The 27,064-nt window shown below is 53.4% G+C and overlaps 1 protein-coding gene across 2 annotated transcripts; it reads right to left on the bottom strand.

The window, feature by feature from the left end:
• Positions 1–92: 92 nt before the first annotated feature.
• ARAP3 (ArfGAP with RhoGAP domain, ankyrin repeat and PH domain 3) lies at positions 93–23,537 on the bottom strand (the record flags this gene model as incomplete). Of its 2 annotated transcripts, none has more annotated exons than XM_079701780.1 (32): positions 93–1,074; positions 1,612–1,650; positions 1,853–1,990; positions 2,091–2,154; positions 2,290–2,325; positions 2,422–2,504; positions 2,742–2,875; positions 2,955–3,083; positions 4,692–4,806; positions 4,905–4,979; positions 5,664–5,732; positions 6,208–6,355; positions 7,442–7,547; positions 7,818–8,030; positions 10,639–10,802; positions 11,049–11,112; positions 11,811–12,030; positions 14,009–14,111; positions 14,219–14,366; positions 14,808–14,924; positions 16,181–16,316; positions 16,461–16,643; positions 16,804–16,889; positions 16,988–17,187; positions 17,440–17,546; positions 17,626–17,810; positions 17,900–18,020; positions 18,291–18,360; positions 18,506–18,706; positions 22,611–22,722; positions 22,828–22,889; positions 23,001–23,537. In XM_079701780.1, the coding sequence occupies 32 exons, from the start codon at positions 23,525–23,527 to the stop codon at positions 589–591; spliced, it is 4,641 nt and encodes a 1,546-aa protein (XP_079557906.1). In that variant the 3' UTR covers positions 93–588. The 2 variants fall into 2 exon arrangements, with proteins under 2 accessions (XP_079557906.1, XP_079557905.1); XM_079701779.1 differs by having other exon boundaries at positions 18,506–18,697; positions 23,001–23,527.
• Between the last annotated feature and the right edge of the window lie 3,527 nt (positions 23,538–27,064).

The following is a 27,064-nucleotide window of genomic DNA, read 5'->3' as shown; positions in this document are numbered from 1 at the left end:
TAATTGAATGAATGAATGAAGTAAAAAATGGCAGTGTTTTTGTTCCAAGGTTTATTAACAGTGACCCATCCTTTTTGGCTCTTTGCCCCAGTTCCCAGCCCTAATCAACCTCCCCACTCTGGGGCTTCACTGTAGTCTCTGAATGTTGAACGTGGGGTAGGATAAACTCGGAGATCATTCAAATCTGTGCCTTCCAAATATTTTTTTGTTAATGCATAAAACCATTCTTTTCAAACCCAAAATCTCTCATAGAACCCCTACATATCAAATACATAAAGCGGAAGTTGCCCTTCTCGAGGGAAACTATGTGGGGCTTACAGCTCTGAGAAACAGTTTGAGATTCACCATTCTCCTTGTATCAGTTACTTCATGGTACAGGTAAGTCAGCGGAGGCCCAGAGAGGCACCACGACCTGCCTTTCTCTGAGCAGGACGCAGCCTCGGGAGCTCTCGGCCCCGTTCTCCTTCCATAGCACCATACTGGCTTCTAGAGTCTTATCAACCAGGGCAAAGGATGCTCCCAGCAGTGTCTGCCATGGGGAGAGCTTGGGTCTTTGGTTACCTACCCCTCAGACTGCTGGTCCCAGGGTCATGTGAGGGGCTGGCTGGGGGATGGACTGGAAGTGCAGGGAGCTTGGGTGGGGAAGCCAGGTGTCTGTGTTGGAAGGCCATTGGGGCTCGGGGGCTGGGGGCTGGAGGGCTGAGAGGGGCTGCCCAGGCCTACGGTGGTCTCTCCCTTCCTCAGGATGAGGCTGCTGAGCTCCTGGAGCAGCTGCTCCTCCAGGGACCCATGTGACTGGGGGCTGATCTTTGACGGGGGCCCCGGAGGGGGCTCAGGTGGTCTCTCCTCCCAGCCCAGGGGGCCTGCTTTGGGCAGAGGAGACTGATCAGAGGACCTCTGGCTGGCCAGTGGGGTCTCTGGCTTGGCTGTCTGCTCCGGTGTGATGGAGAAGGAGGTGGAGGTGTCTTCGGTCAGCTCGGGGAAGGCCCCCACTTCCTCATACACTGGCTCCTCGTACACAGGCTCCTCCAGTTCCTCTTGCTCCTCCACAGACCCCTGGGATGACTTCATCGGCTGGATGGGAATGGGGGTAACCAGAGGCAGGCACAGAGTTAGAGTTACCAGATTATTAATCACTAACATTTATTGAGCTCTTCCTCTTTACCAGATGCTGCAAAATACTCTGCATGTATGATGTCAAAAACAGCCCTGTATGAATGGTTACACTGCAGGTGAGTGAGCTGAGGTACAGAGGGGTTAAATAAGTTGCCCAAGATCACACAGTTAAGTAAAAGGTGGTGCTGGGGCTTGAACCCAGGTCTGTCTGACTCCAAAATGCATTCACGTAACCACTTCCCTTCTATTTCTCAGATCCGGTGACCACTTCCCCCTTTCCTCACCGCATCCTACCATCCCTTGTTTTCCTCATTCCTTTTGGTCCCAATACACTCCCTCTCTCTCTCTCTCTCTCTCTCTCACACACACACACACACACACACACACACTCAATGATGGCCTGCATCAGGATAAATACAGAGAGCACATCGGCTCAGGCAGCACAGAGGAACACAGGGTTGACAGGCACACAGGTGGAGCAGGCACAGTACTCACAAAGAACATGGACAGGGTCCTCCGGTTGTGAAGTCGCCGCTGGGCACAGGTGGGGTGGGGAGGCAGGGAGGGAGAGACACAGAGACACAGTGAGGCCTGGCAACAGGAGGCAGGGGTAGAGACTGGGGCACAGAGAAGGCAGAGGGGGCACCAGGCTGGCAGGCAGGCCACTCCCTTCTGCAGTGTGGCAAAGGCATGAGCAGGGACCCGGAGGGGTTGGGGCAGGCTAGGGGGACCTCACCAGGGTCTGATTGGCAGACAGGAGGGTGGCCCCACTGTCATCCCCACGGATGGGCAGCAAAGGCATGGTGCCAAACTTCTGACGGGCGAGGTCAGAGGAGGAACGGCGTCGTAAGACCACTGGCTGCTGGTCATCATGCTGGAGAGAGGGTGCGGGGGTGGCACTGGTGGGCATGGGAGGTGCTGAGGGTTAGTGCTGAGCCCACAGACCTGCCCCTCAGCTCTCTCCTTCCCCTCACCTGGGCTTTGAGGATGCTGGTGGCCCAGTCCCACATCTCATCCTCGTCTGTGCAGCACAGGTAGCTGGGGGTGATCAGAGGGGAATCAGCAGGAGGGGAAGGGGTCGCAACTAGAGGGATGGAAGATAGAAAAAGCGAGGAGGTAGAGGACAGGGAGCCTGACCGGGCCACAGGAGAAGCCAGGCTGGGAGGTACTCACAGGTGCATCTTCTCCAGGATCAACGTGAAGCCCCACCTGAGAGGCAAAGGAGAACAGTGATGGGTGATCGGAAAGGCCAGAAGGGTGGCAGCAGGAAGGCTCTAGAAGTGTGGACTTGGGAAAAAAACTCACGGGGTGGGGGGCTTGAACTTCTTGCGGATTCCCAGGTAGACCTTGGCACCTTCCAAAGGCCACTCCCGTTCTGGTTTAGAGCTCTGACAACATGAAGGCAGTCAGTGAGGTTGAGAGGTGAGAGAGAAGGATCGAGGTTAAGGAGGTCAAGAAGTCATGGAAGCACTGGGGTTGTGTGAGGTCAAAGGGTCACAGAAGTCAAAGGGCCAGGGAAGCAATGAGATTGATGAGAACATGGGCTGTGGAGTGACAGGGTCAGTGCAGTCAGGGCTCCTCCCACACGGCCACCCAGCCTCCCTCCCTGCTCGCCTAGGGCCCACCTTCTTCTCCTTGAGCAGCAGCAGGCAGCGGCCACGCAGCAGAAAGAATCTCTCCTGGAAGCGGTTTCCCAGCAAGCGGGGCGGTTCTTCCCGACACCGCAACAGGCCCACCCGTGGGCTCTCACGCCGGATACCTGGGCACAGATGGGCAGGGCTAGGTGGACGGTCCCTGAAAGAGGCCTGGGAGGTGCTGGGCTGAAGCAGGAGGCTCACCTGTGAAGAGGCAGCCGGCATGGGCCAGGGAGACTTTTCTCAAGAGCAGGGAGGCCGAGCAGGGCTCTGGGAGCTGGCACCATTGTAGGGCCTGCTCTAGGACCCTTTCCTTGGGGTGCAGTGGCCGCTCTAAGGGGCAAGATGAGGGCAGGTATCAACCAGATATCGATCCACAGCCTGGAGCCCCCCCACCTCGCCCACCAGTCACTCATTCATTCATTCGTCCATTCCACCATCCAGCCACAGACATTATTTAGCACTGACTGTGCCAGGTGCTGGGCTGCCCTGGGGATACAGTGGGGAGCATGAAACACACGGCCTGCCTTCACAAAGCCCACAGCCTGGCGAGGGAGCAGAGAATAACAGATAAGTAAATGAGGTAACTAAAGACAAACCATTATTCTGAAAGAAGCAATAAGAAGCTGAGAGAGAGTAACAGGGCAGCTACTGAGATAGGGTGACCAGGCAAAGCCTTTCAGATGAGGCATTTGAAGATGAGACTCAGAGGCCCTAAGGATTGGGAAGAACAAGCCACGCTGAGATCGGGGGAAGAAGACTTCAGGCGTGACAAAATGCAACACCAAAGGGCCCGAGTTAGGAAAGATGTGCTTGAGAAGCAAAACAGTCAGTGTGGCTCAATCAAAGAGAATACGTTATGTGAGACGAGGTCTGAGAAATAAGTGAGGGCCAGACATTCATCAGCGTCTTGTGGGCTATAATAAAGGGTTTGAATTTTATTTTAAGTTCAATGGGAAGCCATTGGAAGGGTTTAACCATGAGAATAGCATGATGATTTATGCTTGAAATGCTCATTGACTGCTGTGCGGAAAATGGATTGTTGGGGGGCGAGAAGGGAACACTGGCCGGCTATGCCCTTTCCCAGGCTGTACATTTTAGTGGTTAATGCTGGGGAGCAGAAAGATCATGGTGACTTCAACTAGGTTGGTGGTAACGATGGAGATGGAGAGGTGATAGATTTGAAAAGACTCAAGAGGACTAGTTGCCCATTGGGTATGAAGATGAAGGAAAGGAAGGAGTCCCAGCAGACTCCCAAGTGTCTGTCCTTGATAACTGGGTGAATGCTGGTGCACTGACTGAGTTAGAGAAACTAGGAAATGGCTTGGGCATTTTGTTAGGGGAGGGGACTGGGAATTGAGTTTGGTCTTAGACTTTTTTCTTTCTTTTTTTTTTTTTGGCTGTGCCATGCGGCTTGTGGGATCTCAGTTCCCCAACCAGGGATCGAACCTGCAGCCCCTCCAGTGGAGGCATGGAGTCTTAACCACTGGACTGCCAGGGAAGTCCTGGTCTTAGACGTTTTAAACGTGAGATGCTATAAGATGTACAAGTGGATGTGTCAAGTAGCCAGCTGGATATGTGAGTCCGGAGCTCAGAGGAGAGGTAAACATAACACATAAACATTTGGGGGCCAGCTTATTAATGGCATTTAGAGCCACGGGAATGGATGAGCTCATCCAAGGGAAAAATGTAGATAGAGAAAAGAAGAGGGTTGAGGACTGAGCCCTGGGTCCCTCCAGCATTTGGAGTCTGGGCAAAGGAGAAAGAGAAGCCTCCTTTGAGGTGGAAGGGAAACCAAGGTTTTGTGGGGTCCACGAAAGCCAAGAGAGCAGAGAGTACCGAGAAAGAGCAAGTGGACAACTGCATATCTGGTAACACAGAAGTCTTGGTGACTTTCACCCTGCACCACACGTGCACGCGCACATGCACGGTCATACTCACCAAGCTCCCCACGCTCTCGAATCTCAAACGTCACCCACAAGTCCATCCCGGCTGCCGTCCCCCGAATCTCCAGTACCTGGTTAGTCAGCTCCTCGGCAGTCAGTGTCGGGGACACCTGGGGTCAGGGCAAGAGCAGAGGACCCGTGCCGGTCAGGCCATTGCCCCTGCCCCCCACCATCCTCTCATCTCCCCTCCTGTCCCCTCAGGACTGACCTTCAGGGTGACACAGTTGTCTGGGAGCTGCTGCTCTATAAAAACCTCCATGATGAGGTCTCCAGCCTGGGACAGCTGAGGGGAGGGGTAAAGAAATCAGGAGGACCCAGACAGTGCAAAGAATCAAGGTCAGAGGACTCCTCAGGTTGCCTCATGAGTGCCTCCCCGCCCCACAGAAGCCTCGTCCCCACCCTCACTCCAAACATCGCTCAGGTCCTTCAAAGAGAAAAAACTCCAGGCATGGCGGAACTGTGCACAGAGCTTCCCAAGGAAGTGCAGTTGTGCTTGGGAAGACAGGTTAGGAGTCAGACTGTCTGGGTTCCAACTCTGCCACTTGCTACAGTATAACCTAGAGTAAGTGACCCTCCAAATCTCAGTTTCTTTGAAAAAAATGGGACTACGTACCTCCTGGAGTTGGGTGATGCTAAAGTGAGATTACAGGTGCTTGGAATATAATTAGTCCTCAGCTGTTTGCTACTGTATTTGTTATTATTCTCACCTATTTGTCTAACTTAGCTAACCCTTCCTTGGATCTCTTACACATGAAACTGAAGTGCTCCTGCCACCCTTTTGTAAAGAATCCTCATGGTGGAATAAATGGAGCAAATTCTAAACCAAAACCCCTCCCCAAAGCACTCCTCTCCTTGGGTTTCCTGTGTCCCAAAGAGCTGAGGTCCAGTGTCCAGAAGCAGAAGGTCACCTTCCTGTCCTGATGTCCCCTCCTGGCCCACTCGGGAGTCTAGGGTCAGGACAAGTTACCTGCACATCCTTCCAAGTGGTGATAAGACTGACCTCCAAGTCAATCTGAGCTACCTGGTCAGGGTCGATCTGTGGAAGAGCCAAAAGGGTGTGTGTGTGTGTGTGTGTGTGTGTGTGTGTGTGTGTGTGTGTGTGTGTGTGTGTGTGTGTGTGTGTGTGTGTGTGTGTGTGTGTGTGTGTGTGTGTGTGTGTGTGTGTGTGTGTGTGTGTGTGTGTGTGTGTGTGTGTGTGTGTGTGTGTGTGTGTGTGTGTGTGTGTGCGCGCGCGCGCGCGCATTGGGGGGGGGGGCTGCCGGGAAAGGAGCGAAGCAGGGAGAGATGTGCAAGACCGGAGCACCTGTAGGAGAGGGTTAGAGGCCAGAAGAGCTAAGAACCAATGGGGCAAGCATGTTAGGAGCATGGTTACAGGAGATTAGGGCCCAGGGCTCTGGGAGGTGGTCCCTGATGCGGAAGGCCTTCAGAGGGCTAGGCTGGGCCTTTGTTAGGGTGAGCAGGATCCAGAGTCCAGGAAGAGGGACTGTAGGTCAGGGGTTGGGAAAGCTTACATCAAACACAGAGATGTAGCCATCGATGAGTTCCTGCAGCACCCGCACCTCGTGCTCCCCCCGTCCATCCGTCTGGAACACGCTGGGTGCAAATAGCAGGGCCAGGTTCCGCGTGCACATCTGGTTTAGAGCCGCACACTTTTGAACCCTGCAGAGGGGTGTGAGGGTCATGAGGAATGCAGTGAGCTTCCGCTCACTCGTTCATCGACCCCTCCCTTCATTCAGCAATAGGTTATTGAGTCTCTACTGTATGCCAGGCCCTGAGCTAAGCACTTGGGATACGGCAGTGAGTTAGACAAAACCCTGGCTGTAAGAGCTCCTGGTCTAGGGGAGAGACAGACTTATAAATAGGGGTCAGCAAACTCTTTATGTAAGGGGACAGAGAGTAAATATTTTAGGCTTTCAGGCTATACAGTCTGCTGTGTAGGGTGAAAGGAACCATTGAAAATAAATAAATGAATGGGCATGACTTTATATTTTATGTACAAAACTTTATTTACAAAAACAAGTAATGGGCTGGATCTGGCCCAAAGGCCATAGTTGTCCAGTCCCTGTGATATAGTGTAATCAGTACAACAGAGCTGAGGCTCACCCTGGAATCATTTAAAAGTCTGTCTCCCCAATAGACTGGTAAAGGTAGATGTGCATCTTATTCTTCTTTGTGTCTTCAACATCTAATCTTTGCCTGGCATAGAATAATAAATAAAACAAAATAATACTGATTGCTCACCATTTCTGAATGCTTACTACATACATGCCAGGTGCTGTAGTAAGAAGCTTACAAGGATCATCTCATTTAAATCTCGTATAACCTATGAGGTGGATACTATTCCTTATACCATCTTCCTGTTACAAATGAGGAAACCGAGGCTCAGAGACAGCAAATAACTTCTCTAAAGCCACATGCTAGGGAATTTCCTGGCGGTCCAGTGGTTAGGACTCTGAGCTTTCACCGCCAAGGGCCTGGGTTCAGTCCCTGGTTGGGGAACTAAAATCCCGCAGGCCGTGCAGTGTGGCCAAAATAAATAAAAAAATAAAGTCATGCACTAGAATAGTGGAGCTGGATTAAGGCCTAGGTCTGTCTGACTCCAAAGTCCACGCTGTGAACCTTTATGTTGTGATACCTTCACTTAACAATTATCTGTGGGATGAATATGTGAATGTAAGCCAGGGGGTTGGACAGAGGTGATGAAGGGTCAGGGAGGAAGCCTGCAGGGGGTCTGGCTGTACTGACCGATAGAGATGCCCAATGAGGGTGGCCAGCGTGCGGCGGTTGACCCGTGGCAGGCAGCCAATCACTTCTTTGTATTTCTCCAGGCGCTGGTTCTTCTGGGGCAGCTCTGGGGATGGGATGGGGAAGGGTTGGAGAGGGTCAGGGAAGAAAGAGTAGAGGGAGTTTTAGAGAAACAAACCCAGGATGGATGTGTTTCTGCCCCCTTCCCACCTTGCCTTGAGCCGAGTCCCTGGGTGATCTTCCAGTGGGGGAGTATTGGGGAGGGGGGCTGCCCAATCCCACAAGGGAGGCTCAGGGATTCTGGTGGGGTGGGTGGAGTTCCTGGTTGGGTCTTGGTTGTCGGTAAGAACTTCTTAGGGATCTTGGGAGCACCTACCGGCAGCCTCCCTCCAGCGAGGCAGCAATCGAGCAGAGGTCACAGGGTCATCAAGCTCTCGAAAGAAGCGTTTGAGCGTGTCAGTGACATCCTCCACAAAGTGCTCCCCTGGTCGGAGCTTCACTGACCGGGCATCCCGCCGAAACTCAGCCAGGAGCCGCAGGCTGCGGGCGCGGGCACCCCCTTTCCGGTATACGCCCTCCAGCCGGAGCCCTGAGAACAGCCATCATCTCAGCTCACTGCTGCCCAAAGACCCGCCACCACCCACCCAGCATCCTGTCCATCACCCCTCATGGTACGTGGCTATTGGAGGTAGGAGGGTCAGAGAGGAAAAAATCGGCCTCTGTGGTCGTGCTTCTCAGGTGCCTGCTCCAGCCCTCATCATCAGAAGGTCCTTGCCTAATCACACAGCAGCCCCCTTCACTCTCTCTCTTTTTCTCTCCCCTCCCACTTTGATCTTTAAATAGCACTCTCTGAAATCACATTACACTCAGGCCTCGTTATTCACAGGTTCTATACTTATGAATTCATCTACTTGCTAAAGTTTATTTGGAACCCCCAAATCAATACTTGTGGCACTTTGCAGTCACTTGTGAACATGCCCAAATGGAGAAAATTTTGAGTTGCCTGATGGACATGTTTCTAGCTAAGGCCTCATATGGTAAACGAGTATCATTTCGTGGTATAGTTAAAGTCACATTTTTTGCATCTTGTGCTTCTTTTCTGGGGGGGATTTCACTGTTTAAACTAGCCCCCAAGTGTAGTGCTGAAGTGCTGTCTAGTGTTCCTAAGCACAAGAAGGCTGTCATGTGCCTTGTTGAGAAAATACATGTGTCAGATAAACTTTGTTCAGGCATGAGTTGCTGAGTATTGCTGGCTGTGAGGTGAAAATTAACGAATCAACAATTTATATTAAATAAAGTATCTTTAAAGCAGACTCACAGATACAGAGAACAAACTAGTGGTTACCAGTGAAGAGAAGGAATGGGGGAGGGGCAGTATAGGGGTAGGGGACTAAGAGATACAAACTATTTGGTATAAAATAAGCTATAAGAATATATTGTACAACATAAGGAAGACAGCAAATATTTTAGAATAATTATAAATGGACTATAAACTTCAAAAATTGTGCATCACTATATTGTACCCTTGTAATTTATCTAATATTATACTTCAATAAAAAATTTTTTTTAGGGCTTTCCTGGTGGCGCAGTGGTTGAGAGTCCGCCTGCTGATGCAGGGGACGCAGGTTCGTGCCCTGGTCCGGGAGGATCCCACGTGCCGCGGAGCGGCTGGGCCCGTGAGCCGTGGCCGCTGGGCCTGCGCTTCCGGAGCCTGTGCTCCGTAACGGGAGAGGCCGCAGCGGTGAGAGGCCCGCGTACAGGAAAATAATAATAATAATAATAAAAATTAAAAAAATTTTTTTAAAGATGAAAACTTGGAACTATACTCAATATCTTATAATAACTATAATGGAAAAGAATATATATAAATATATATATATATAACTGAATCACTTTGCCATATACTTGAAACTAACACATTCAACATTATGAATTAACTATACTTCACTTTTAAAAAAAAGAAGAAAAAAAAGATGGAAGCTTAAAAAAAAGTCTTTAAACAGAAACACACATAAAACAAAGTTACATATTGATCAATTAATGAAAATATGACCAGTTTCCCAGGAACCTAACCCTGTATTTCCACTGGGGCAATGGTTCAGCATTCATTGATCCAGTCCTTTCAGTGACTTTATAGAATATAACTACCGTGAATCACGAGAACTGACTGTATTTGTTTTCTTAATTATTACCCATCTCTCCCACCAGTCTCTGAGCTTCATATAACCTTCCTCGTTCACTGCCATATCCCCCGTGTCTGGCACAGGGGAGCAGCTCATTAAACATTTGTTGAACAAAGAGTGGCAGTGTAGGAACTGTGGAGGAGCAGGGAAGAACACCCACACTCTCCCCAGGGCTTTTTCACTGGGCCTCCTACTTCAATCCTCTTATGAACAAGAGGGAGGCTGGGAAGGGGATAGGGGTCTAGTGAGTGGGCAAAGTCAGTGCAAGAGGCTACTGCCAAGGCGTGGAGAATGTCTTTAGCCACTGACTATCCATTGTCCATGTAGTAAGCACAACTACTTGTCAGTGTATGGATGTGCCTTTTTCCCCTTGACTGTCCTCCTTAGTTTTCTGTGAATTTTCCTTCTCAAGAGCCCAGCCTTCTAAAGAGGGTTTGCAGGGAAAAAAGATTCAACTTAGTCCTTACTTGGGAAAGAAAATAAAACGGAGGCCAAAAACTCACAAAGAATTCTGGGAACCCCTTGCATAGCTGATCCTTTATGGCTGGAGAACCTCCCACACAGAATAATTCTGCTCAGAGCCCCAAGGATTTTGCTGCACAGCGTGGCTCTTGCCTTGTAGCTGCCCCCTCTTTGTTCTCCATGGCTCTGCATCTCCAGTCACAACTCAGTGCCACCCTCATTCCATGCCCACACCCTAGTAACAGCTGCCTTGGAACACTTCACTACCTGTCAGGTCCTGCGCTAAATGCTTTACATGTGTTATCTCACTATCACACTATCTTGGAAGATGAGACTGTTAGTAGCCCCATTTTAAAGATGAGGGAACTGAGGCTCACAAAAGCAAAGCAGCTTGCCAAGGGTCATACAGTCGTTGCTGTCAGGCTGCAGTCTCTGGAGGCAAAGCTTTTGAAGGCAAATCACACACACACAGGGCAAATACCCGCCCCCCCCACCCCGCCGCTGCACCCATGTTCCCCATCCCCCACTCGGTGTCAGCCAGTACCCACTCACCATGCTGAGTGACAAAACTGATGCAGGCATCCACAATGATGGGGATGTCACCCCGGCTCATCTGCTGCTCCTGCAGCCCTGTGCCTCCCCCGCCAGCTGCCCCGGCAATGGCCGCGTTCCATGCTGAGAAGTCTAGCCGGCCCTCTGCCTGCAGATACAGTGTCCTGAGACCCAAGAGACCTGAGTCAGAGCCAGCTCCAGAGGAGTCCTCAGACTAAGAGGCCCAGGAGCACAAGGACCAGACCTCCCAGAGACACCAGCAGGGGGCAACAACACCCAACCCAGACAGGGCCCCTGAACTAGGGAAGTGACTTTGAGGAAGTGGGCAGTGGTCCAGCAGGCCAGGGTGGAGGGTGTGAGCTGCGCTCTAGAAAGGGGGGCCCAGAGTCAAGGGTAGGGGCAAGACTTACCTTCCTGTCTCCACCAGAACCAAATGCTCTTTCTTGTCTGGGGTGTCAGTGGCTGAGACCACACCTGGGAGGAGAATCATTGGACATTATCATCATCGTCGTCTTCATCATAGTGACTAATATTTATTAAGTGTTTAAGGTATGTAGGTTCCACGCCAGGAGCCTTACAAACAATACTATAATAAATCCTGTGAGTTACATATTGTTATCCCCATTTTACAGGTGACACAGAAGCTCAGAGAGGTTAAGTAACTTGCCTCAGATTACCTGCTATAAAATAGAACTCAAGTTTGTCTCCAAAACCTCAAAACACTATCCTACACTGTTCCTCTTTTAGGAGGAAATGAGAATTCCCAGTCCCTTCTCCCAGTTCCCAAAAAGAAAGCAACTCCAAATAATGATAATAACAATAACATTTATAACAAATAACATTTATTGAACACCTACAAGATGCCTCCTGGCAGGCTCTGTGATAAGTGTTTTACATGCATTGCCTTATTTGAAACTCATTACAACCCTAATATTGTGCCTGTTGTGAAGATGAGGCAACTAAAGCACAGAGAGGTTAAGTAACTTGTCCAATGTCACACAGCCAGGAAGTGATGGAGGTGGGGGTCTAAATCTGGGCAATTTGAGTCCAGAACTTGTGCCTGAATCCACTATTCCTGCTGTCTCCCATAGGGACCCCCAAATAGATGAAGGTCCACTACCCACCCTAACTCCCCATAGCCACCCTTCATCCCTGCCCCCAGCCCTGCTCACTGATCTCCTGCAGCCGGCGCAGATGAACCATGTCCTCGGGGGCTGGGGGGCCAGGGCCCGATGCTGGGCACAGGAAGAGGTGATCTCCACGAAGAAGTCCGAACCCAGACAGCCAGAGGCCAGGGGCCAGGGCAGTATGGGAAGGGGACCGCAGCCACAGGCGGCCCAGCCGCAGCAGCCCAGGGCCCAGCAGCTGGTGACAGCTCAGTGGGGAGAACCACTGTGAGGCGGGAGGAGGACAAGGGGAGAGAGGAAAATGGGGAAAGAGACAAGGGGTGGGGGAGAGAAGTAAGAGTGAGAAGGATAGGGAAAGGCAGAGAAAGACATGGAGAGAAAGCCAAGGAAACAGAGGAACGAAAGGAATGGGGAGAGAGTGAAGGAAAGACCGGTGAAGGAGACAGGAGATGGATGGAGAAAAACAAGAAAGAAATGCAATTCAATTTGATTTGCTCCAGCCAACCCAGAGAAGACCCCTGTGTGGCAGGCAGCCTTATGCCCTTAATTGGGATGTAGGGGAAGACAGAATGGGAGTCTACATGCTGTAACCGAAGAGTCACGAGGCCCTGGGAAGTCCCACCCTCTTGGGGCCAGGCAGAGGCTTCATGGAGAAAGGACTATTCGAGGTGAAACTCAAAGCAGTGCTTCTCCAGGGAGATCAGCTCGGTGCTTTGTGATCGCCTGGAGGGGTGGGATAGGGAGGGTGGGAGGGAGGGAGATGCAAGAGGGAAGGGATATGGGAACAGATGTATATGTATAACTGATTCACTTTGTTATAAAGCAGAAACTAATAAATAAATAAATAAATAAATAAATAAATAAATAAGCAGTGCTTCTCAAGCTACTTGCGGTGAAGGAACAGGGAGTTTTAAAAAATTTTTCCAATCTGTCACTAACCAACCCTTTCATTAAAAAGCAACAAAATGAATTATTAGAAAAATGAAATGAGAAGAGAAAGACATACAAAATAAGCCCCCAGTTTTAAAAATTAGATTGCACACATAAAATCTCTCTGTCAAATTGCTATGAAAGACTGTAAATGCTGACTCAAGCCCTGTACTTAAGCTGTCATGGGCCATAACAGAGTCCCTGGGCCAGGATGGGTTAACAGACCACACTTGGGGCAGCACTGCCTTAAAGGATGGGCTAGATTTTTGGAGAGTAGATAATACGAAGAGACTTGGACCTGGCTGGGAGGGCCATGACAGAGCCCTTAGAGGAAGGATATGGAGATAACTTCTTGGTGTGAGGAGTTACAGGCAAACCAGGAGAGTGGGGTCAGAAGCCAAAGCAGGGGAGCATTTCCCACAGAGGAGTGTGAGATGCAGAGACTACCTGGTGAGGCCAGAAGGAGGCCCTTGGACTTTACCAAGGGCAAGTCACCAGCCACCTGTAGGGTAGCAGCTCAGAAGAGTATGGCAGAGGGGGGCAGCCACAAGGGGTTAAGGAGGAACTGCAGGCTGCCAGAGCACACAACTTTAAGGATGGGAGCGATTGTCATCATCATTGCCATTACTACTTCAACACCCACAGGTGGAGGGCTTGCTGCGTGCTGGGCAGTGTAGGCCTCGCGTGTCACTTAATCCTGAACACTAGGGGGTGGGGTCTTTTACACCACTCTACTCATATGGAAGAGCTCACATGTTGAGAGTTGGAGGACTCAAATCCCAGGATATCTGACTCTCGTGCCTGAACTTTTAATGCCACAGAGGGGATGCAGGGTGGAGAGACAGTGGCTTGCCTGGGAATGGAGAAGGTGGAACAGATGAAGGCAGCTTTGCCTGTGGACTTGGAGATCTGAGGGTTGGGGGAAGGGAGTGGGAGTCAGAGGCAGCCTCTCTGTGGGAAGAGGCCCAGCACAGTGAGGTTTGGCCCATGAGTTTTGGAGACAGAGGCCTGATTTTCGTCCTGTGCTCTGCTGCCTCCTAGCTCTGTGACCTTGACCACGTGACTTCATAACCTCTGAGCTCTTTAGGTGTGAAGTATTAATAATCCTTACCTCTGAGGGTTGTTGTGAAATTTAACTGAGACATTGAGTGGGCAGCGTTTAACACAGGGCCTGGTACAGAATAAGCGCTCAGTCAACCTTAGCTGTTAGTGGAAGGGGTAGGAGCGGCTGTAGGAATAAGAGAGAACAGGACGGGGGCAGGTGGGGACAGGGAAACCGTGAGCTGTCAGGGAGGGTGTCTCGGCTATCTCACCTTGCCCATGGCGCTGGTCCAGGCCTCCAGACTGTCAGCTCCATCTGTGCCAAAATGCTGGATCCTCCCCCCAGTGAGGATGAGCTCAAAGGAAAAGGGGAACCTGGAGAGAAGATGAGGTCCGGGAGGAGAATGGGGGTGAGTGAGGGGGCTGGCAGGCTCAGGCTCAGGAAGGGAAAAGGGGAGTTCAGGGAACATGGCGGGTGTTACCTGTCGAGGTCACCTGGGTCAGTGGGTGGGGGGTTCACACCCAGACATACGACATCCTGGGGATGGATGAGGTTGAGGGGTTCAGGGCTGCTTTCTGACACAAACATTTCCAGAGCCGCACCCAGCACGCACCACAGTCGGGGGGGAGCTAAGAAGGAAACTGATGGTCAGCAGGTAGCTGACCTCTGTCCCCACTGTCAGAATTCCCATTTACCAGATATTTATTCTATGCCAAGCCCTCTGCCTGTGTATGATCTCACCTAATCTTCACGGCTCTATGAGGTGGGTTTTACATTCACTCCTATTTTGCAGAAGGAGAAACTGAGGCTCAGAATTTGAGTAGCTTGCCCAAGTCACATGGGTAGAAAGTAGCAGAGTTGGGATTTGACCTCCACAGTCTGACTTCAAAGCACAGCCTCTCAACCATCACCCAATGCTGCCACCTGCCATGGTCCCTCTCTGACTCTCAGCACCCAGCCCACTCCAAGGCATGTCCCATCCCCGTACTCTCCTCCCTGTCCCTCTGTGGAACACCCGTGCCCATCCTGGTTTCTGCCCATCTCCTCGCATCCCTTGGCTCCCTTCTCACCATCTCGGCCCCTGCGAGGGGGTGGCGGTCCAGCTTTGTTGCTAATGGGACCACAGTACAGGAAGCTGCTGTAAGTGGCAGGCACCACCACCTCATTGTACACACCAGGGGAGGGGTCTGCAAGGGGAAGGAGAAGTGGTCAGGTCAAGCCAGTGTAATGGGACGGCCTGACCTCCTTGGGAAGGGATTGAATCAAGCAAGACAGTGGGACCCAACTCCACTGGCAGCATGGCCAAGTAGAGCCCAGTGGGGATGTCTCACCACCTAGATTAGAAAAGAGGGTGGCAGGGAGTGACGAGGCTTCTAAGCCAGGCCTTGCCCACTGTCTGTCCCCATCAGCCAGTCAACAACAAGTCAGCTCTGGGTGGAGGCCTCAGAGCATGGGCCATCCTGTAAGTGTCTTGGCCCCTTTGGCATGACTACTGGAGACCAGCCTCTATAACATGACCATTTCTATGATCAGACTACCCCTGGGGAGGTGTGACCCGGCCTACTGGTTGATCCCATCAGGGGTTGGCCAGCACTAACACCTCAAACCTCCAGATCCACTCCAGACAGTGGTCATTTCATAACATCAAGAAATAGGACCATTGCAGCTCTATTTACAATAGCCCGGAGATGGAAACAACCTAAGTGTCCATCATCGGATGAATGGATAAAGAAGATGTGGCACATAAATACAATGGAATATTACTCAGCCATAAAAAGAAACGAAATTGAGCTATTTGTAATGAGGTGGATAGACCTAGAGTCTGTCATACAGAGTGAAGTAAGTCAGAAAGAGAAAGACAAATACCATATGCTAACACATATATATGGAATTTAAGAAAAAAGAAATGTCATGAAGAACCTAGGGGTAAGACAGGAATAAAGACACAGACCTACTAGAGCAGGGACTTGAGGATATGGGGAGGGGGAAGGGTAAGCTGTGACAAAGCGAGAGAGAGGCGTGGACATATATACACTACCAAACGTAAGGTAGATAGCTAGTGGGAAGCAGCCGCATAGCACAGGGAGATCAGCTCGGTGCTTTGTGACCGCCTAGAGGGGTGGGAGGGAGGGAGACGCAAGAGGGAAGAGATATGGGAACATATGTATACGTATAACTGATTCACTTTGTTATAAAGCAGAAACTAACACACCATTGTAAAGCAATTATACTCCAATAAAGATGTAAAAAAAAAAAAAGAAAGAAAGAAAGAAAGAAATAGGACCTGGAGGACCTGGAGGGTTGGGAAACTGCCCAGGCTGGACCATTGTGATGGGCTGGGTGAGAGGTAATTGCCCCTCCCCCCGCCCCCCCGGTAGAGCCAAGGCTCAGGTGGGGCTGAGAGTTCTTGCAGGGAGAGAGAGGAGGCATTTGTGGGGATTACCTGCGGGCAAGAGACCAGGGAAGCTGCCATCGAGGGCTGGGGGGGACCAGGGCTCCTCTCCCTCAAAAGCCTCGACACAGAGGAGCTGGGTCATGTTCTTTAGCAGGTTGGGTCCTGCCACAGCTGCACATAGTGCCTACAGGGAGAAACCCCAAGACGCAACCTGAGAGCCCTGGGCTCAGTCCTCCTGTCACCTAAAACAGCCCACACTGCAAGTTTAGGCATTTCAACTCAGAGACTGCTTTCCCCCCTCCCCATCAGCCCCGGCCCTCCCTCCTACCTGGAGAAGCTGGCTATGATCTGGATACTGAGGGTGGGGTTTCCGGAAGAGACCTAGCCGGTACTTCCGGGAGATGAACTCTCCCCGAGGGCCAGGGGTGGTATCTGGATGCAGCCCTTCACCTGGGGGTAGTGCTCCTGCCCAGAAGCGGTTGGCACGATCATTTCCCAGGACAATGAACAACTGTAGGATGACAAGGGGCAGAGGCAAGTGACAGGAACTCAAGAGTCCCCAGACTGTCCAATCCTGCCCCATGCAGGACCCAAGGCGTTTTCTGCATGCTCTCCTTCCATCCCCAACCCCGGCCCCCCACACAAACTTTCTTCCTCTTCAGATTCCTCACCTGCACTATCTCATTACTCCAGACACTTGTGTCCAGCTTCAGGCTCTGCACCTTGGAGATCCCAGAACCCAGGGCCCGGTGCTGACCTGTTAGGGTGTGAAGGGCATGTGGCAGGGGCACCCTGAGCCCTCCTGCCCCCAACTCCCTCCTTCTCCCCATTTCAGCTACAGGCTCCAGCCCTGACCTGCGCACTGCTTGCAGATGACCACCCCCAGGTTGACAGCGGCCCAGTCCGGGCGGGAGGCCTCACAGTCCGCACAGTGCCGGTTTGCCCGATTGGACCAGATCTTCTCAGCCACCTCGTAGTCAGACAGGGTCTCGGTTACTGCTTCCTGCAGAGCGGCCGCCCAGCTCTGCCGAGCCCCCCCAGACTCGGCTGTGAAGCTGAGGGGTGGACAGCCAGTCCGTGGGCATGGACACACCCCCCGACCTGTTCCATCCCCCTGGCCACATGTGGGCCACCACCGGCCACATGTGGGCCAGCCCAGACCCTCCTGACATCCTGGACCCTGTTCACTGGCCTCCTGTCAGTGCACACCCACTGAATCCTACTGAGGAGGTCCCGGGTCCTCTGCACCCCTGTGCCTCCATCAACGTCTCTCCCCGAGCCTTGCCTCCTGCCAGTCTGGGCCCCACCTGAAGCAGCGATGCGGTGTGAGCAGGTCGAAGCTGCGACTCTTGGTCTCCCGGACACTGCAGCCTTGCAGTTCAATGAAGCAGATCCCGATGCCCAGAGAGAAGGCCTGGCAGGGTCGGAGGTGGGCACAGTGAGGCCAGAATGGGCTAGGTCAGGCCCCTGGGCCCCAGCCCGGCCCTCCTCACCTGCTCACTCTTGTACAGGGCCAGCTCTCCGGGGCTCAACGCAGCAAACACCTTGGCCTTGTGCCCACGTAGCTCCAGCATGCCCGTGCGAAGGGGTCGGGGTGGCTGCGGGGGCCGGGGTTGGCCCAGGAGGCGCTGCTCCTTCAAGCAGGATTGCACCGTGGAGCACCACGTGTCCCGCTGAGCTGGCGGGGGACGGGGAAGCGGGTCAGCCGGCTGCGTGCTCACCTGGCCTCCCCAGCCCTGCCCTGGCCCGGGAGGCCCTGGCCCTCACCCTCGCTTTCTGTGCGGAACACGAATACCCTCTGGCCGGTGACGACCTGGAACTTGTTGTCCTTGCTGCTGCGGGTCATCTCGATGGCTGTCAGAGGGATCACACCCTTGGGGAAGGGGTCCTGGAGGGACAGACCATTGGCCCATGGGGACAGGAACTCAGCCACATGCGCTGACCCCAGGGGGGCCAGTGCCAACTTTTAATGAGATCAGCACTCATTCCGCAAGCAGTGGGGTACAGCTGCTAACCTACCTCCTTTAGATGCTGACACCAGTCATGGGGTACCTGCCTCTCCACCAGGGGGGGATTGGCCTTCCAATCCTGAGCCTCCATCAGCCCTCCCTCTCCCTCTCCCTTTCCCCAGGCCCCATGTAGCATCTCCCGGACCTACCTTATCACTGCCAAAGTACATCAGACTCCTCCCATTGAACTGCACAAAGCGCCTCTGGAAGACGTAGTTTCTGGGGAAGGCAGGGGCCGAGATCAGTAAGTGGTGGAAGCTGCATCCCGGGGCGTCCTAGGAGCTGGGAGCACTTGGGACCTGACCTCCACCACCACCACGCAGCCTCCCGCGCCCCACTCCCCTTCCCTTCCCAGCAGCCCCACCCCTGAGGGGAGAGCTTGTCTAGCCAGCCACTGAGCAGGGGCGTGGGGCGGTCTGCCGTGGAGGAGAAGCTGGCATAGGGTGAAATGAGGTCATCGTTGGTCTCCGTGTCCAGGGCGGGCAGTGAGAGGGTGGAATCCCCCGGCAGCTCAAGGCTGGCATAGCCAGCGTCCTCTCGTGCCTCCAGATCCTGCCTGCTGAGCCTTGTGGGGGCCAAGACAGAGAGGGACACACATTAGACCCAGTTCCCTGGACAGCCCCACCCTCAGCGCCTAGTGGAATGCCTGGCAGGTACTGGATCTGCTTTTCAAACAGGGGAACAGGGAGGTTGAGAACCCAAAACACTAGCATGGAGCTTCTTCCCCGAGCACTCTTGGACTTTGCATTTGAAAAATTTCAGTCCTTCGCCTCTGCCATTAGGATTACTTGGCAGAAAATTTGGGGAAGGGCTGAGTAGATGGCTTTCTGCCACAGTTGCCCATATCTCATCAATAAGCCTGACTGGTTCTTGCTCCAGAAAGTTCTTGCCTCTCTCTCCAGGGACCAAGCTCCCATCAGTTCTCACCGAGGTGAAGGGAATCGCCTAACTGGTCACCTGCTTCCACTCGCACCCTCCCACCAAACATCCGTTCTCCCACTGACACCAGAGTGCTCTTTTAAGAATGCACATGACAGGAGCTTCCCTGGTGGTGCAGTGGTTAAGAATCCGCCTGCCAATGCAGGGGACACAGGTTCGAGCCCTGGTCCGGGAAGATCCCACATGCCGCAGAGCAATGAAACTCGTGCGCCACAACTACTGAGCCTGTGCTCTAGAGCCCGCAAGACACAACTACTGAAGCCCATGTGCCTAGAGCCTGTGCTCTGCAACAAGAGAAGCCACCGCAATGAGAAGCCTGCGCACCGCAATGAAGAGTAGCCCCCGCTCGCCGCAACTAGAGAAAGCCTGCGCACAGCAACAAAGACCCAACACAGCCAAAAATAATAAATTAAACAAACAAACAAAAAAGAATGCACATGACAGCATTTCACTCACCAGCATGAACCTCTACAATGACTTCCCATTTGCACTTAGGATAAACTGAAATTCCTTACCAGGGGCTGCAAGACTTTGTACAGTGAGACCCATGGCAACTCCCCTGATCTCACCCTGTATCGCCCTCACCTTGCTTACTACAGTCCAGCCACATTCTCTTCCCCAGTTTGGAGCCTTTGCACATGGTGTTCCCTCTGCCTAGAGCACGCTTCCCTGGGCTGCTTCTTCTCATCCTTCAAGTGTTCCTTCTCAGAAAGTCCTCTATTATTCTCTATCACTTTCCAGTGGTTCCTTACCTCAGCTAGACAGAATCACCTGGGAAACTTAAAAATACCTGTATATGAGCCCCACACCAGACACTTAAATTTAAGTCTCTGGGAATGAGGCCCAGGCATCTTTGTTTTAAAAGTTCCCCACGATGTAGTGCAGCTGAGGTTGAGAACCTCTACCCCATTTGTTTCCTACTTCACTGAGAAACTGAAGCAATCAGACGAGAACCCCCGCAGACTCCCAGCGCCTCATCTGCCCCATTCCACTCACACACTGCCTTCCTCCTGGTACTGTAATAAATAGCCCTGTCTAAAGCCGGTCCGTCCTCTGAGCATTTGATCCTAGTCCACTCACCTACACAAGGACATCGCTCCAGACTCTCTCCCTTTTCTCTCCCCTACATCAGCTAGTTTTCCCTCTCTACCAGGTCATCCCTATTCACCTATGAACAAACGTAGCATTCTATGCTATAAAAACCCCCTTCTTGACTCCACTTCTACTCTCAGTAACCACTCCAACTCTCTGCTCTTCTTTGCAGAAAAACTCCTCAAAAATGTCTTCACATTTCCAACTCCTCTCCTTCCGTTCCCTCTTGAGCCCACTCTGATCAAGCTTTCACCCTCAGCACTTGTCAAGGTCCCGAGTGACCTCCATGTTGCCAGTTCCAGAGGTCAATTCTCAGTCCTCAACTTACCCAACCTCTCAGCAGCATTTGACATAGCTGACCTCTCCCTCCTCCTTGTACATGTTCTTCACTTAGCTCCTGTGGCATCAACTTCTCCTGATTTTCCCTCTGCTTCACTAACCATTTCTTTTCAGCCTGTTTTGCTGATTGCTCTTCTTCTCCCAAACCTCTTGATACTGGAGTGTGCTTGGTTCTCTGCTCTATCAACACTCACTCACAGCTACATATACCCATCTAAATGCTGACAACTCACAAATCTGGATCTGCAGCTCGGACCTCTTCCCCAAACTCCAGACTTGTATATCCAGTGGCCTATTTGCCACCTCTTCTTGGGTGTATAGGACACACCTCAAATTCAACACATCTAAAACTGAACTCCTAATCTGCTCCCCACCTACCTCTGCTTTATGCCCAGTCTTCCCCATGTCCGACCATGGCAACTCGAGGGACTTTCAGTTGCTCAGAACAGTGCTGTGGAACTAACTCTTTGAAATGTGGTTGTTTCATAGTTACAGCACAGCTCACACCAGACTAGCCACGTTTCATGCGTTCAGCAGCCACACTTGGTTACTGGCCACCACAACGGACAGTGCAGGCTCAGACCGAAACCCCTGAAGTCATTCTTGACTGCTCTTTTCTCTTACACCTCAATTCACCAGGACAGTTCGCCTTCAAAATACAACCCAAACCAACCACTTCTCACCATCTCCACTCCCATCACGCTAGCCTGAGATGTCTCACCTAGATCACTGCAAGAACCTCCTAACTAGTCTCTCTGCTTCTGCTTTTGCCTCCTACAGACCATTCCCAACCAGAGGGATTCTTAAAACGTAAGTCAAAACCCTTCTGGGGTTTCCCTGGTGGCGCAATGGTTGAGAGTCTGCCTGCCGATGCAGGGGACACGGGTTCGTGCCCCGGCTCGGGAAGATCCCACATGCCGCGGAGCAGCTGGGCCCATGAGCCATGGCCGCTGAGCCTGCGCGTCCGGAGCCTGTGCTCCGCAACGGGAGAGGCCACAACAGTGAGAGGCACGCATACCGCAAAAAAAAAAAGAAAAAAAAAAAAAACCTTCCGAGGGCTGCCTTCCCATTTCACTTAGAGTAAAAGCAAGGTCCTACCCATCTGGCTCCTTTTACCACTCTGACAGCAGCATCTCCCCCAACTCTTCCCACCCTGCCCCACTCTGCCCCAGCCCGGCCAACCCTGTCATCGCTCCTGGATCCCCCTGGGCAACTGGCCTCCTTAAAGCCTCTATTCTGGCCACTCTTCCCGCCTGCAACACTCTTCTCCTAGAAGAGGGCTAACTCCGTCCGCTCCTTCAAGTTTTGGCTTGAATGTCATCCTCTTAATAATGGCAACTCTTAATGAAAAACTGCAGTCCACTCCCCCCTCACTCCATCCCAGCCCTCTTACCGGGTTCGATTTTTTCCATGGCACTTATCACCTTTTAATGTATGGTGTAGCTCATTTATTATATCGGTTGTTAATTAACTATCTCCCCACAAGGGCAGGGATTTCTGATCTATCCCAAGTATCTACAACGATACCTGGCATTCAGTAGGTGCTCAATAAAGATAGTTAAATGAAGGAATGAAAGGCACTTCTCCCTTTTTGTGTGTGTGTGTGTGTGTGTGTGTGTGTGTGTGTGTGTGTGTGTGTGTGTGTGTGTGTGTGTGGTACATGGGCCTCTCACTGTCGTGGCCTCTCCCGTTGCGGAGCACAGGCTCCGGACGCGCAGGCTCAGCGGCCATGGCTCACGGGCCCAGCCGCTCCACAGCATGTGGGATCTTCCCGGACCGGGGCACGAACCCGTGTCCCCTGCATCGGCAGGCGGACTCTCAACCACTGCGCCACCAGGGAAGCCCGACTTCTCCCTATTTTAAATCATATATCCATTTCTTTGTCTACCTGTTTTATTTCCTGTCTGTCCCCACTGAGTCACAAGCTCCCTAATGGGGGACTGGGTCTGTCATATTCATCCTGTAGCTCAAGAACCTGGCTGGCACACAGTGGACACTCAATGCACATTTGGCAAATAACGGGAAACACGGCCACCACAAGCTCAACCGCTCCTCAAGCTGCCCCTCTTCCTGCCATCTTCATGCTATGGACCACTCACCTGTGTTCAGCCCTTTCCTGACAGATAACTCTGCCTTCTCTTCTGTCGGGGACCCCTGGGACCCCCACAGTCTGGACACCATAGTACAGGCAACCAGGGTCCATGATGTGCACTGGCAGGAGGAAAAAAAGGGGAGACAGGGAAGAGGTCAGGTGAGAGTGTCTGAGGTCCTGAAGGGCACTGCCCCTCTTCCCCCAACCCATGATAACCCACCTACCTGTGCCCGTTGCGGGCCTGAGGGCAGGAGTGGGGGCAGTTGTCTGGGAGCTGTCTGGGGCCCTTAGGGGAAAGGTCTAGTGTCATCAAAGGAAAGAGAAGGAAGGACAAGCCCTCATGCCCTGTTCCTCCCTGCCCCCAGCATGGGATCCCCAGGGAGCCAACTCCACTCACATATCCTGAGCTGTCTGTGCCCCGCCTCTTAAGTCCAAGCCGAAGTAGATGGCATTGGGCATCATCTCCACAGTATTCAAGGCTGAAGGCTGCTCAGAGGAGGACCTCTGAGGGACAGGAGGGGACCTCGGGCTGGGCTCTGGGCTCTTGGATGCTTCTGGTCTCCAGAGAGCTGAACTCAACCCAGGCCTCTGGGTGGTGGTGGAGCCACTGAGCCCACCAAATACCGTCCTGGGTTTAGGCACAGGCTTGGGGGGCTGTGCTTGGGGGGCTGGGCTGGGCGATGGCTCCATGGCACTTTCCAGTTGGGGATCCGGGGAGCCCTCTGCCGTGCCCGCCTGCAGCAGGCGCAGAATGCGTTTCCGATGCCCTGTGGCGTTGATGCCCAATTGCCTCAGCTCCTCGTGGCCCAGGCCCCGGGCTGCACCCGCTGTAGCCAGGCCATGCCGCCGGAACACGTCTGCATACTGCTCCAGGTGCACCGTGGCCAGCCACACAGCGATGTCCAGGTCCTGAGGGGCAGCCATGGGGGCTCAGGCCATTGCTGGGGGGAGGGGCAGGGTGAAGGGAGGGCTCAGGCTGAGATTCCCCCTCCCTGTGCCAAAGTCTGAGGCCTGGACAGGGGTACCAGACTCCAGTCTTCCTCCAAAGAAGAATGACCAGAGGCCTGTAATCCGGGGGCAGAGCCATCCCAGAACATGCTTTCTCATGGCAGGTGAACCCCTTCATTTGCAGATGAGGAAACTGAGGCCCAGGGAGGGGAAGAGGCTTGCCCAGGGCTCACAGCAAGTTGGCTTATCGATGGCAGTGTTGATCCCTTAGCGCCTGCCCACCCTGTGTCTGGGTCAAAGCTCTGCCTCTGCATTACTGCATGTTCAACTAAGTAAGTCTGGGACAAGAGGCCAGAACCCTGCCCCTGCAGGGTGGAGGGGGGATGGTGGGGAGGAAGGGCCCATGATGTGCCCTAATCCTGCTGTGGCACAGAGTGGGGAGAGGGCAGCTGTGGCACAAGAGGAGAGGGGAGATGCAGATCCCACTCCCACTGGTTTCCAGAGCTGAGGTACAGGCTCGGGCCATCCTAATCCTGGACGTTCCCAGTTCCCCCTCCCCTTCCACCTATTGTCTCTGCTCAGACTTCCTTCCTGTCCCTCCGGCTCTGGCTGCCCCCACATCCTGCCTCCCTTGGTCAGGCTGCCCAGAGAGCTCTAAGCAGTACCAGCATCTGAGCAGAGGCCACTTGGGGAGTGAGGATGGGGCAGAGAACTGAGTCAGAGAGATGAGGGACCAGGGGTACCCCAGGGTCTTCACTCTGCAGCATCTTCTCACATACGTTGCGTGCAAACAGGAGCACCCACCCTGCAGGAACTCACAATGTGACATGACAACCCCCTACCTCTGCTTTCTCCAAGTCTTCCTTCTCTGAGCCTTCCTCTGCCCTGCTCATGCGTTTGGACTCAGGTCTCTGAGGCTCTGTCCCATTCCACCAGCCTGACCCTGACCCTGCTCTACTGCCTAGACCTACCTTGGATTCTGTCTCCCTGAGTTTTACCTCTACCCTGTCCCTGTCCCTACCCCACTCCATCTCCATCTCCATCTCTACCTCTAAATCCATCTTGGTCCCTCTCCTTGTTCTGTTCTCTGTCATTAAGCCTCTCCCTGCCTCCGCCTCCAATTTTAACTAGATCTTCAGTTTCATCTGTGTCTCTGGCCACATGAAACTGGCTCTAGGTTTCTGTCTCTGCCTCTGCCCTGACGGCTCTCTCACAGTTTCTCTCCTGCGGGGTCCCGGCCAGGACTCCCTCTCGCCCCAGCATCAGCGCTGGCCTCTCTGCCTCTCTGTGGCCGAGCCCCCTCCCCAAGCTAGGGCCGGGACCTAGCGCCTCCCGCCCTGACTCAGAGTCCAGTTTCCCGGTGACTCAGGCCCGACTCGAGGGCATGGGACTGGGAACTAGGAGGTGCGCCGGGCAGGAGTGCGGGGGGGCGGGCCAGGCCGCGCGGAGCAGCTCCGGCTACGACGAGGGAGGGGGCAAGGAGGGAGGGGGCAGAGGCCGGCAACCCGAGGGAGGGGCGGTCGCGGCGGGGAGGGGGAGAGGGGAGGGCCCCGGGCGCGGAGTGGGCCGGGGATCCCACGAACGCTCTCGAGGAGGTGATGGGGAGGAGTCTGGGAGGCAGGAGCCCGGGGGCGCGGGGGTCCTCACCTCACTAAGCGGCTGCAGTCGGCTCCCAGGTGCCCGACGCGCTGCCGGAGGCTCCGGGTCCTGCCGCGCCGGCCCCGCCTCCCCTCAGCCCTCCCCCGACGGGGCCCAGCCCCGCCCCGCTCGTCGGTTCCCTCGGCGGGGCCCCCGCCACTCCTTGTGCAAGCGGCGGCCTCCAAGAGGTTTGGGCTCCTTACCCAACCGCTGCGCTTATCTCGCAGCCTGGCTAGCTCAGCCCCTTTAGGGGCCAAGAAAGGGGGGGACCGGAACAGGGTTGGAGGCCGAGACAGCCTTAGAGAGCAGGACAAAAAGGCAGAGACCAGGCGGAGATGGGGACAGGGGTAGAACCAGGGAGAGAAGGAGAGTGCTGCAGGGGACAGCTTTGCATGCCCTCCGCTGTCCCCTCCCCGTCCGGCCGAAAGGGGAGGGAAAAGAATAGGGCCTTAAGTTCCCAGGGCATCTCTCCCACGCCCCGCAGGGTGGCTGGACTCTGGTACCCAGTTAATGGGGGAACAGAAGCTGATATCCACAAGTCACGGATATCCACAGCCTTCCAAGCTGGCGAACCTTCAGGATCCCAGCCGTATGACCTGGGGGAAAGAGGCAGAGGCCCAGCGGAGGAGTCCCCGACTGTTTCTCCCTCTCCAAGGGCCTGGTCTAGGTTTCTTCCCAGAGATGAAGGTCAGGTTTCGGGGCTGCCTTTTTGAAGATAAGGCTGGTGCCCTGTAAGCACGGTGACCCGGCGAGCAGCCTTTGCATCCTGGGGCGAAGCCCCTTCTCCTCACCCTCCCACTGCAGTTTGTGTGCGTGTGTGTGTGTGTGTGTGTGTGTGTGTGGTGAGGGGGCGCGGGAGAGGGGTCCCTGAGGAGAAACGGCTCCTCTCCCCTCTCGAGATCTTGCCTGGAGCCCTAATCTTAGAGCCTGCCCCCCAGAGCCTGAGGCGCTTCCCCCTCCGAGTGGGGCTGGCCTTTAGCTGTGTGTGGCGTTGGGGGGCGGGGTAGGGGTGCCCGCTGGCCGCTGGCCGGGCTGTGCTTTCCGGTTTGTATGAGAGGAAGTTGGCTGTGAGTCAGCAGACTCAGGAACTGTCAGTAGCTAGGGGAAGACCCCTGCCTGAGGGGAAGGTGAAGGGAATGTGGGGAAGTGGTCCCCGCCTCTCCCAGCTGCCCCAGCTTGGAAGGGGACTGCCATTTTCAGCCTCCTGGAGCCCTTCTAGCTGATAAAGAGAATGATAATAATTAATACTTCAAATGGCCATAATAATGGCTACTAGTTATTGAAAGTTGACTATGTCCCAGGCCCTGTGCAAACATTGCTTTGCAAAGTTTGATTCATTCTCGGGGCAACCCTTAAGATAGGGAAATTTATCACCTCCATTTTACAGATACGGAGACAGTTTCCTGGATGTCTTTGTTCTGGATGGTTAACTGGGGGGTGCGGGGCAGGAGAATGCTCCTCATAGACCTCCAGCTATAAGGAATGAAAATTGACCAAGGGCCTCAACTGCTTCTCTCTGAAATCCATCAGCTCCTACTCTAAGGCCAGCTTCCCACTGGGCTGCCCCCAGCCAATGACCAAGCTCAGCAGAGATCCTAAGGCAGGCTTAGCCCTGGGAGACAGGGGGCTCCTCTCACAGCTGACATTGACTTGAGAATTCCCCCATGGGCTTGCTGAACTTTCCTTCTTCTGCATAAGTGGTCTAGGATATTTCCTCTCACCCTTCCTTCCTTCCCTCTCTCTTTCATAGCTCTCCCAGCTCCTGGCTCCCTTGCTTTGCTTTAATCAGATCCTTGCACGTTTCATCCTACCTTGGCAGCTTCTTCTTGGAGGACACAGAGTAACCCAGCAAGAGAGGAGAGTTGGGTAAACTAG

Source organism: Hyperoodon ampullatus (genome assembly GCF_949752795.1).
Source record: "Hyperoodon ampullatus genome assembly, chromosome: 4".
In the NCBI taxonomy this organism is placed as follows: Eukaryota; Metazoa; Chordata; class Mammalia; order Artiodactyla; family Ziphiidae; genus Hyperoodon; species Hyperoodon ampullatus.
This window is presented reverse-complemented; position numbering and strand designations above follow the sequence as displayed.